Source organism: Falco peregrinus, chromosome 11 (genome assembly GCF_023634155.1).
Source record: "Falco peregrinus isolate bFalPer1 chromosome 11, bFalPer1.pri, whole genome shotgun sequence".
NCBI classification, from domain to species: domain Eukaryota; kingdom Metazoa; phylum Chordata; class Aves; order Falconiformes; family Falconidae; genus Falco; species Falco peregrinus.
Window position 1 is genome coordinate 970,735 of NC_073731.1, and position 11,591 is coordinate 982,325.

General features: G+C 63.3%; 1 protein-coding gene across 1 annotated transcript; it reads left to right on the plus strand.

Annotated features, from left to right (window-relative positions):
• The first annotated feature begins 3,732 nt into the window (after positions 1 to 3,732).
• On the plus strand, positions 3,733 to 11,329 carry PAX1 (paired box 1). The gene is given in 8 exon segments (XM_055816450.1): positions 3,733 to 3,736; positions 5,808 to 6,202; positions 6,204 to 6,362; positions 6,365 to 6,488; positions 7,523 to 7,658; positions 7,942 to 7,999; positions 8,001 to 8,169; positions 10,675 to 11,329. Coding segments are annotated over 8 exon segments (1,137 nt in total). The 3' UTR covers positions 10,767 to 11,329.
• Positions 11,330 to 11,591: the final 262 nt, after the last annotated feature.

Sequence of the window (11,591 nt, forward strand, 5' to 3'; positions counted from 1 at the left end):
GTTTCTGATTCATTAACGAATATGGCATAAATAATGCAGAAACACACGGGAACCCCTACTTTTTATTAGATTAATTGTCAGCTGCTGCAGTAGAGCACTACTCCCGATATCTCTGTTTAAAAGGGAGCTACCTGTTAATACACATTTTTATTCAGCAAAACTAACAATGCAAAATGGTGCGTCTGGCACATGAAGCCCAGTGTAAAAACGCACACGAATGCCCAAGAGCTTCTGCAAATATAGTTAAAATAAGGGTGTTGGGTTTCGGTTTTTTTCCCTTTTCTCAGCTTTCTGTCACAGCTCCGGCAAGAAAAGAAAATGAGGGGGAAAAAAATGTATTTCGCTGTTTCGGAGGCGCGGCGGCAGCGCATCTTCCCGCGCAGGGCGGCGGTCTCCGCTCCGGGGGGGTCCCCGGGGCGGCCGGGGCTCCCCCACCCGCAGCTTTAGCCCCAGCCTGCTGTTTTCCACGCCGGACCATGGGCTGGCGGCGGCCAAGCCCAAGCGGGGCCGGGCGGCAGCGGCGGTAGGGCCGGGAGGGGAGCGGAGAAAGGGCCTGGAAGGGGGCGATGAGCCGGAGCAAACGAACACCGTCCTGGGGGAGGGCGGGGGGGCTCGGCAGCGGGTCTGAGGGTGCCGGGCAGACCCCGGCCGCCCGTGGGAGCTGAGCAGGGCGGAGGGTTCGCAGCGCCGCGTTAATGAGTCCCTGGCGCGGCGGGTGAGTCGGACGGTGCCGTCGGCGGGTGGTGGTGGTGGTGGGCTTCCCGATGGGGGGCGCCCGGCCCTGGGGCTCCTGCCCCGTCCCTCCCGGGGGCTCTGCCGGGGGAGAGGAGGAACCCCCTGCCCGCAGCCCTACCTGCGCCAGCCCGCCGGCTGCCCCCCGCCCTGCCCGCTCCCCGCAGCCTCTGCCCTGCCGCCCCTCGTCTCTTCCTTTCTGCCTTTTCCCTGTTTTTTTCTTTTGGCTTTTTTCTTTATTTTCTTTTTTCCTTTTTTTTCCTTTTTTTCCCTTTTGTCCTTTTCCTTTTGTCTTTTTTTACCTTTTGTCTGTTTTACCTTTTTTCTTTTTCTTTATTTTTACTTTTTTTTTCCTTTACCTGTTCTTTTCCTTCTGGTTTCCTTTTTATTCTTATTTTCCTCCTCCTTTTCTTTCTTTGGTTTTTTTTATTACTCTTTTCCTTCTTCGTTTTCTCCTTTTCGCTCTTCATTATCTTCTCCTTTTCTTCTTCCTTCCCTTCCCCTTTACCCCCACGCACAGCCGCCTGCAGCCGGGCGGCCCCTCCCGCGGCCACAACCCCCGGCCTTTCTCGGGCGCCACTCCCTGTCCTTTCTGGCCCGAGGCCTGCGGAGCCAGAGGCCCCCGGGGCAGCCCCCGGCCCGGCCAGGCCCGCGGGGGGAGCAGGGAAGAGCCCGTGGGGCCGTGGCTGGGAGACGGGGGGCTGCGCAGCGCAGCAGGTGCCCGGTGGAGGGGCTGTCCGCGGAGTGCCTCTCCTGCTCGGTGGGTGGGTGGTTTTTTTCTTTGAACCCCACGGGGAAGCCTTCCCCGCACCCCGTCCCACGGAGCAGGGCTGCGAGCTGGCTGCGGGCGCGCGTGTGCGCATCACGGTGAGAGCCCCCTCGGGAGGCGAAGGAGCGTGCACAGACCGCCGGCCCGCTCGTGCACCGCGGGCGCGTTAACGACCGCGGGCACGTTAATTAATGCCGGCGGCCGCCCGGCCTGGGGCTGTGCCCCGCGGCTTCCCCCGAGCGGTGCCTGCCCGGCGGCCCCGGCCCCTTCCGTTCCCCCCACAGCCGGCGGATTTCTCCGCGCTTCCCAACAGAGGGAGACAGGAGATCGGCGCGGCCGAGGAGGGGCGGGTGGGCTCGGCCGAGGCCGGGCCGGGGGCTCCCCGGCAGCCGCGCCGACCCCGGGCTGCTGCTGCGGCCGCGCTGCCCGCCGGCCCCGTCGGGCCGCGCCCGGGGGATGCTCCCGCGCCGGGGCCCCTCCGAGAGGCAAGGGGAGGGCCGGGAGTTGGGGGGGCTTCGGCCTCGCTCGGGGCAGCTCTCCCCGGCCCCGGGCGGGCGGCGGCAGCGGGCGAGCCCGGCCGCGGGCTAGGCGCGATCCCCGGGGGAAAAGGCTTTTCCGTGGGTGGGAGGGGACCCCCACTGCCCCTCAGAAATCGTCCCGTTGGATTACCGGGGCAGGGCGAAGGACACCTGGTTTGCTCGGCCGCCTTTCGATTGCCTCCTCCCCGCAGGCTGCCGGCGGCCGCCCCCGCCCCGGCGGCCGAGAACGGCCAATTCACCGCCGCGGGGGCTATAGCCGGGGAGGGGGGCCGCGGGGGGGGGGCAGACACGGGGCCCCCACGCCTTTGCCATTCTCCGTTGCTTTTTAATCGATCCGCTCTCTTTTCCCGACGACCAATTTCCAACGCTCAGGCGGCACCGTCTGCCCCGACCCCGCGCGAGGGTTTAATGCCACATTTCAAGTGGGGGGGAGGGGGGCGGCTGGGTGGGCACCGCGTGGGGGTTTCTCCCCGTGCCCCCCCCACGGGTGCCATGCCCCCCGCCCCAGATGCCGTTTGTCTCTGCTGCCCGCCGCTGCTCGCGCTGCCGCGGGGGAGGCCGGAGCCCGGGGCGGAGGGGATGCCTGCCCACTGATGCCCGCCGCCGCCGCCCGCCGCGCCCCCCCGCCACCCCCAGCCCAAAACCGGAGGAGAGGCGCGTTTTCGATGCGGCCGCAAAGATATGCTCGCGCCTGGTTGCAAGGCGGTTCTCCCCCCCCCACCCCCCCGCAATTGCATGAGGGGAAACACTCACGATCGTCCCATCGACCTTTCGGGGAGGCGGGGGAGTGTCGTCCACAGAGATCCCCCAAACACTCTCCCCATCCACGTTTTACCAGGCTGCTTTCAGGCGTTATTACTCGGGTAGGAAAGCGGGGGTGTGGATGCCGGGTGGGGCGGCAGCAGCTTTCCAGGGGAAGCCGGGCGGGGAGGTGTCCGGCCCCCGGTCCGCAGCAGCCCCCCGCTGCCGAGCGAAGTCCCCCCGCCTCCGGACCGCACCGGTAGCCGGTAACCTCCCCCCCACCCCCGAAGCACCGTTCCCCTCCCGCCACGGAGCCCCTTGGCGATGTCCCCGCCCGTGGGTTCCGTTCCCGCGGCGGCCGTCGGAGCTAGAGGCGGGGCAGGTGCTGCCCTCGGGTGGGAACGCGTCCCGCGTGGGAACGAGCGTGGGGAAGGCGCCGGGGAGGACCTTGCCGCCTCACGGGGGGGGGGGGTGTGGGGTGCGTGGGGACGCCCACGGCGGACCCCAGCCCTAAAAACGGGTGGTGGGCTGAGCGGGGGGGGCGTCCCGCGGGGGGCGCTGGTCCCGCGGGGGCGGACGGAGGGTGCCGGCCCCCCCGTGCCCCCGCTCGGCGGCGGGGAGCGGCGGCCGCGGCCATTTAGGAGCGGCGCGGGAGCCAATGGGCGGGCCCGCGGCGGGGCCTGCACCGTGACGGCCGGGATTGACGTGCTTCCCACGTCAAATTGATCCGAGTAGCGGCGGGGGCTCCCCGCGAGTGGGGAACCGGCCCGGCGCCGCCAGGACACCCCCGCGCCCCGCCGCCGGCTGCCGCCCCGCCGGCCCGCCCTCCGCCGCTCCCCGGGTGCTCTATGCCGGGCCGGCGGGCGGCCGGGGCCGGGGCCGGGGCTGCGGTGCGGCAGGCAGGCGGTGCTCCCCCCCCCGGGCGGCGCGGCGCTCCCCCGGCGCCGGGCGATGGGTAAGCGCGGGCGGCCGCGGGGAGGGCTCCGGGACGGTGTCCCTTCGCGGGGATGGATGGTGGGGGTGGGGGGGAACCCGGGAGCGGAGAGGATGAGGGCCCCGGGCCGGCCCCCCCGCCCGCCGGCCCCAGCCCCGTAGCTGCGGCTCGGCCGAGGGGCCTGGCTGCAGCGGGGCTCTCCGGGTCGTCGTGGCGGCGGGCGGGGGTCCGGCACGACGTGCCCGGCTGGGAAGGCTCTCGGCTCCCCCCTTCCTCGCCGCTGCCTTCCGGCCCTCTCACACCGCTCGCTTCTTTCGGTTCTTTTGCCCGTTCTCGTTGTTTCTTTTTTCTGTCTTTCCCCCCCTCCTTTTCTCCATCCCCTCCCTCCTTTTCTCTATCTTTTTTATTTCTTCTTTTGTTTTCCTGTCTTTATTTCTCCTTTTTCTCTATTTCTTTCTTCTTTGTTGTCTTTTCCTTTCTCCCTTCCTTTCTTTCTCCCTTTCTGTCTCGTTCTCGGTTTTCTTTCCTCTTCTTATCTTTCCCTCCTTTTCCTTTCCCTTCCCCCCCCCTTTTCCCTTTTCCCCCCCTTTCCCCTTTTTTTTCCCCCTTTCCCCTTTTTTCCCCCTTTCCCCTTTTTTTCCCCCCTTTCCCCTTTTTTTCCCCCTTTCCCCTTTTTTTCCCCCTTTCCCCTTTTTTTCCCCCCTTTCCCCTTTTTTCCCCCCTTTTCCCTTTCCCCCCCTTTTCCCTTTCCCCCCCCTTTTCCCTTTCCCCCCCCTTTTCCCTTTCCCCCCCCTTTTCCCTTTCCCCCCCTTTTTCCCTTTCCCCCCCTTTTTCCCTTTTCCCCCTTTTTTCCCTTTCCCCCCCTTTTCCCTTTCCCCCCCTTTTCCCTTTCCCCCCTTTTTCCCTTTCCCCCCCTTTTTCCCTTTCCCCCCTTTTTCCCTTTCCCCCCTTTTTCCCTTTTCCCCCCCTTTTTCCCTTTTCCCTTTTCCCTTTCCCCCCCTTTTCCCTTTTCCCCCCTTTTCCCTCATTCCCCCCCCCTTTTCCCTCATTCCCCCCCCTTTTCCCTCATTCCCCCCCCTTTTCCCTCATTCCCCCCCCCTTTTCCCTCATTCCCCCCCCCCTTTTCCCTCATTCCCCCCCTTTTCCCTTATTCCCCCCCTTTCCCTTATTCCCCCCCTTTCCCTTTTCCCCCTTTTTTCCCTTTCCCCCCCTTTTCCCTTTCCCCCCCTTTTCCCTTTCCCCCCTTTTTCCCTTTCCCCCCCTTTTTCCCTTTCCCCCCTTTTTCCCTTTCCCCCCTTTTTCCCTTTTCCCCCCCCTTTTTCCCTTTTCCCTTTTCCCTTTCCCCCCCTTTTCCCTTTTCCCCCCTTTTCCCTCATTCCCCCCCCCCTTTTCCCTCATTCCCCCCCCTTTTCCCTCATTCCCCCCCCTTTTCCCTCATTCCCCCCCCCTTTTCCCCTCATTCCCCCCCTTTTCCCTCATTCCCCCCCTTTTCCCTTATTCCCCCCCTTTCCCTTATTCCCCCCCTTTCCCTTATTCCCCCCCTTTTCCCTTCCCCCCCTTTTCCCTTTCCCCCCCCTTTTTCCCTTTCCCCCCCCCTTTTTCCCTTTCCCCCCCCCTTTTTCCCTTTCCCCCCCTTTTCCCTTTTCCCCCCCCTTTTCCCTTTTCCCCCCCTTTTCCCTTTTCCCCCCCTTTTCCCTTCCCCCCCCTTTTCCCTGTCCTTCTCCTTCCCCGGCTCTTTTCCTCGTCCTTCCTTCCTTCCTTCCTTCCTTCCTTCCTTCCTTCCTTCCTTGCTTGCTTGCTTGCTTGCTTGCTTGCTTGCTTGCTTCCTTCCTTCCTTCCTTCCTTCTTTCCTTCCCCGCTCTTTTCCTCTTCTTTCCTCTACGTTTTCCTTTTCCTTTCCTCCCCCACTCCTTTCCTCCCCCCCTTTTCCTTCCCCCCCCCATCCCCGTCGCAGCCCCGTCCCCGTCCCACTCTAGACGTGCGCCGGCGGGGCCCGGCCTTGCGCGGCGGCGCGCCCCGGTGCCGGTGCTGGTCCCCGTCTCGGTCCCCCTCCCTCCCTCCGCGCCGGCGTCGCGGGCCGCCCGCCGGTGAGGGGCCCGCCGGTAACGGGCCCGTCGGGGCCGGGGCCCGCCCGCCGCAGAGCACACGTACGGGGAGGTGAACCAGCTGGGCGGCGTCTTCGTGAACGGGCGGCCGCTGCCCAACGCCATCCGGCTGCGCATCGTGGAGCTGGCGCAGCTCGGCATCCGGCCCTGCGACATCAGCCGCCAGCTCCGCGTCTCGCACGGCTGCGTCAGCAAGATCCTGGCCCGGTACAACGAGACCGGCTCCATCCTGCCCGGGGCCATCGGCGGCAGCAAGCCGCGGGTCACCACCCCCAACGTGGTCAAGCACATCCGAGACTACAAGCAGGGCGACCCCGGCATCTTCGCCTGGGAGATCCGCGACCGGCTGCTGGCCGACGGCGTCTGCGACAAGTACAACGTCCCCCTCGGTCAGCTCCATCAGCAGGATCCTGCGGAATAAGATCGGCAGCCTCTCCCAGCCCGGCCCCTACGACGGCGGCAAGCAGCCGCCGCCCCAGCCCGCCCTGCCCTACAACCACATCTACCAGTACCCCCTACCCCAGCCCCATGGCCTCGCCGGCTGCCAAGATGGGGGGGGCACCCCGGGGCGCCCGTGGGGGCGGCCCACGTCAGCCTGCCGCGCTCGTGGCCCTCGGCCCACTCCGTCACCAACATCCTGGGCATCCGCACCTTCGTGGAGCAGTCGGGTGAGCGGGTCTTTCGCGACACCCACCCCCCCCACCACCCCCCACCCCCCCCGTTTCTTTCTGGGGGTTTTGTTGGCTTTTTTTGATCGCCGCACGCCGCTCCGGCAGGACGGGGCGGCAGGGCCAGATGCGTCGAGGCTCAGACATCTTGAACTTTTTATGAAAATGTGGAAAATATTTTCGTAGGGATGATAGATTGCCGACCGCAAATTCGGAGCCCTGAATTTCCCTTTGCGAAGGGGGAAAAAAGTAATAGTATATAGAAATACGGAAAGGAGGTAAAAAGGGGGAGAAAACAAACCAGGGGAGAGGAAAAAGAGGGAGAAAGAAGGCGGAAAGCCCCCTCGGAAAACAGGCCCGGCGCTGCCCGGGATTCCGCCGAGAAATTGCCCCGGTTTTCCTAAAAGCCGGGAGGAGGATGGGGGAGCGGCGGGGCCGGCGCGGCCGGCGCTGGGCAGCCGCGGGAGGGAGGGGAGCGCCAGCAGCCCCGAGCGCCGGCCCGGGGCGGGGGGGGCGGACACGGGACGTGGCCGGGTGTGTGTGTGGGGGTGCGAGTCCTTTTATCCTTGCAAAAGCCCGAGTAAATCAACCGCATGCGTTTCCCTCCGTGAAATCGTTTATCTTTAAAATTCCGATGTCACTTTTATAAATCACAATCGTCAGAAAAGAAATTGGGCCTCCTAAATTATTGGGAGCATGGAAGTGATGGGGAGGCGCGGAGAACTGGGCGGAGGGACGGGATCTGGGGGGTACGGCAGCCTCTCCCCCCGGGGTGGTACCAAAGAAGGTACCGATCTCGGCCGTCGGGACCGAGCCTTCCCCGGGCCACCCCGGCCCTGCTGGCGGGGGGAGCGGGCTGTGCCCGCGGGATGCTGGGGGGACTGGGAGGCCAGGCGGGGCTGTGTGCCCCCCATCGGCTTCATACCAACGGGCACTTAAGCACCCGGGTCTTCCCCCCGTTTCGCCCCAACCCCTGCTCCGGAGGGACGAACGCCGGGGGAGGGGTGCGACGGCTAACGCCCTGTCCTCCCCAGGGGCTCTGGCTGGCACGGAGGGGTCTGCCTACCCCCCCAAAATGGAAGACTGGCCCAGCGTGAACAGGACGGCCTTCCCCCCGGCCCAGGCAGTCAACGGCATCGACAAGGCTGCCGTGGAAGGAGACATCAAGTACCCCGCAGGTAACGGCTATGGGGGGCAGAAGGGGGCAAGGCGGGGTGGGAGCAGGAAGGGGCAAGGTGGGGGGGCGATTTCCCGTCATTCCCACTCCCCCCTCCGCCCGAGCTCAGCACCGCCGCGGCCCGCCGGCCACCCCCTCCCCGAGGGGGCACCCCCCGACAGCCAGCCCCGGGCGGGTTGTTCCGAGCCCCCGCTGTAATTCCGCGGTGCGCCCCCCCCCCCCCCCCCCCCCCCCCCCCCCCGCCCCTCGTGTACCCTACCTCTCTCTTTGTGCCTGTCCCCAGCCCGCCCCGGGGCTCTCCTCGGTGGGCGGCTTCCTCCCAGCCTGCGCCTACCCCCCCCTCCAACCAGCACGGCGTCTACGGGGGGCCGGCCGGCGGCTACATCCCCCCAGGCCACCCCTGGCAGCCGCAGGGGACCCCCTTGGCCCACCACGGGCCCGGCGTGGCGGTGCACGGCGGCGACCTGGCCACGGCGATGGCGTTCAAGCAGCCCGGGAGGGAAGGTGAGCGGGGGGGGACGGGGACAACGGGGGGCACCCCCGGCGCGGCGCAGGTGCGGGAGGGGAACGGGGAGAGGGGGGGTGAGGGACGTGGGGCGGCCCCCCGACCTGCGAGCAGGGGTCACCTCGCGGAATATTTTAAATATCCGTAATGTTCCCCCCCCGCCTCCGCCGTGAGGGCTGTCGGGCGGTTCAGCTGGGCTGGCGGCCGCGGCCCCCGGCGTTTGCCTTGGAGCTGCGCACGCCTTGGGCGGCCCCGCTCCTCTCCGTGCCCCTCCGGCGGCTGGGAGCCCCCCGGCGCCCCCCGGCGCAGCATTCGATGTGTCCCCCGGGCAGCCCCCTTCCCGTCCGGGCTCCGGCCGCGCAGCGCCGGTGTGGACGGGGGTCCCCCGCTTCCTCTCCGTGCCCACTGGTGCGCGCTGGGCAGCGCCGGGGGGTGGGATTCGGGCGCATCCTGTGCTTGTCACCCCCCGGCCGGGGGTCGTCGTCCCGGCGGGGTCGGGCAGGACCCGCTGCTCCCCCCGGACCCCCGCCTGGTTGCGGCCGGTGCAATGCGGCACCGGGCAACCCCGCCGCAGCCTGGCCCGGGCTCTACCGGCGCAGCCGCCCCGCCTCGGGCGGTGCGTGGGGGGGTGTCCCCCGAGGCTCCCCTGGATGGGGGTCCGACCCGGAGGCAGATAGCAGGGGACGTTTCTCTCACCTCCTGCTAATTATTTCGCTTCATTGACGGAAGCTTTATTTCCTCCATTGGCGGTTTCGTTTTAAAAATCCCAGCCCCTCTGTTCTGCGTATGAAGTCCCTGTTGGTGTCTTTCTCCTTTTTCGTGGTATTAACCTTTCTATTCTTTTTCACATTTGCAATTCATTTCCCACTTACTATTCCACTTGTTTATTGCTGGTTTTCTGTGTTTTTAATTTGTTGTTGGTAGTGTGTGTTTGGGTTTTTTGGTTTGGGTTTTTGTTTTGTTGGCTTTTTTTTTCTTTTTTATATATATATATATATATACACAACCCTTTACCACTTCTAACTACAGCTAACTGCTGCATGTTATACCATCAGCTCTCAGCTAACAGGGACGAGTTATCAATGGTGAAAATAGATAATTGTAAATCAGTTATTTGGGGAAAAAATAGAGAAACAAATTGCGAGAAAGTGAGGGAGAGGATGACAAGGAAAGAGAGAAAAGGAAAGTGAGAAAGAAAGAAAGAAGGAAGGAAAGAAATGAATGAAGGAGGAGGAGAGATTACCTGCGTGCATTTAGTCTATTTTTTGAGGTATTTTAAGTGACTTGGAGGCTGAGTTTTCTGACTTGCTAATTTTCAAGCTGCCTCTGCCGAAAGGCCCACAGACTTTCTTTAAACATTTGTGTTTTTTGGTTTTGTGTTTTGTTGCAGTCTTTTTGTTGCTCTTTTTTTTTTTCTTTTTTTCTTTTTTCTTCCCCTTTAAAAGCTTTTTTTCTTTTTAATTTTTTTCGGATTGGTTTTCTGGTTGTGCTCCGTATCTGGGGCAAACCAAATCCCGGATTATTAGGCACAGCGTGGCCCCTGGCCCCGAGCGGGGATGGTGGACGAAGGGCTGCGTGGGTGCAGGGAGCGTGGGTAGCCCTGCTCCGCTCCGGGGGTGGCTGGCCAGGCTCCCACTTTCCACACCTGCTCCCGCACCGGGAGGGCAGAGGGGGAGACGGGCAGTGCGAGAGGAAGGGGGCAGAGAGAGAGAAGACAAGAAAGAAGGAGAGAAGGAAAGAAAGAAAGAGAGAAAGAAAGAAAGAGAGAAAGAAAGAAAGAGAGAAAGAAAGAAAGAAAGAGAAGCTAAAGGTAAACTCAGCCAGGCGATTTCCCCCTCTGGTTCAGACCTTTTCTGATTTCACAGCCGTTATTTCCCCAGAAAAACCTCCCTGCTTGCTCGGTGCCCTCAGCAGCCCTGGGATATTTTGCGTCCCCCTCCCCGAGGGCTGGTGAGGAGGGACAGATGGCACCTTGGGCCCTGCACCGCGATGCCTCCCGGGGCTGTGCTGTGCCTGGGGTGAGCTGGGGCTGGGGGGAAGCCCAGGAGGAGCTGAGCCGCAGCAGGCATGGTGTGCAGATCCTTCTCCTGGTGGCACAGTCCCCTCCCAGGGCACCCTGGCCACAGACTTTGAGAAAGTGCATCGGATGTGTTCTCTGTGTGGCTAGGATGGGTCTGGGTCACCTCCCCCAGCAGATCCGGACCCCCAGTGATGGCAGAGGGCGTCTGTCACCATCTGTAGTGCTTGGAGGATGCATCCATCCCCCCTTTCCTCTCCAACTCCCTTGGAGAGGTCTGATACATGGAGCCTGGCAGCCCCTTTTGGAAGGGGTGGCTTTCCTGGGGGCAGGCAGGTGGGGGGGCCCAGAGCTGCTCCTGGGGGGCTGTCGGAGGGGGTCCATGTGCATGTAAGCATAGGACATGCCCAGCTGCAGTGATGAGCTCGGAGTCCATCAAGCCATGCTGCTGTCGTTTTTATTTTTTCCCCTTCTACCCTTCTTGCAGTCGTGGACAGAAAACCTGCCAGCCCTGTGGGGAAATCTCCAGACCCTCTAAATACCATCCATGGACTCTCTATCCCAGCCTCCTCTTCCTAGAGCTGTGGAGCAGCAGTCTAGAGACAGCAACGCTTGGAATAAGCACCGGCAAACTGTACCTGAAGCCTGAAGTGCCACCAAACTGTACCCAAAGTGCCACCACCTCTGCCAGTTGCCTGTGGGGATGAGGAGACAGCCTGGGCAGTGAGAGGTGGCATCTTCCCACGGCAAATCCCGTGCAGGGGAGCACGGCCAGGACGGGACATTCACTCGTGCTGCCCAGAGGGATGCTTTACCTCCATCGGATCAGAAAGGGATGACAGAAGAGACTCAGTTTTTCTTCTTTATTTTGTCTTTTTTTTCCCCCTCCCACTGTTTTCAGTTTTTCTTTCTCTTTCCCGTGTCCCTGGAGACTGTTGGATGCAGGGCAGTGAATGCCTCCATCCCCAGACATTGCTCAGAGCATCCCCAGCTCTGTCCCAGCCCAAGGGAGCACGTTTCCTCCAGGGAGCAGCTCCGCTATGCGATGGAGCCCTCTCCGTCCCAGCCTTCCGGTGCCTCTGCCCCGGAGTAGAAATGGACAAACGTGCCACATTTTACGATATATTTTTATAATAACAAACCTTAATAAAAAATGACTACCGTGGGCACATGCCACTGACCTCCTTCGCCTGGGGTCTGGCTGAGCACCATCACTTCTCCCGGTGCCCCCCAGCCTCAGACAGCATCTGCAGGTTGCCAGTGAGTGGCAGAGACCCGGCGGGATCTCGGAGCCCTTGGCTGGGAGGAATCGCTCCATGTCGGCTCTGGATTCATGCACCCGCCCAGCCGAGGGCCCTGCGTTGCTGTGAGTGTATTGCAGCCCTGCTCCCCGTGCCTAACTGC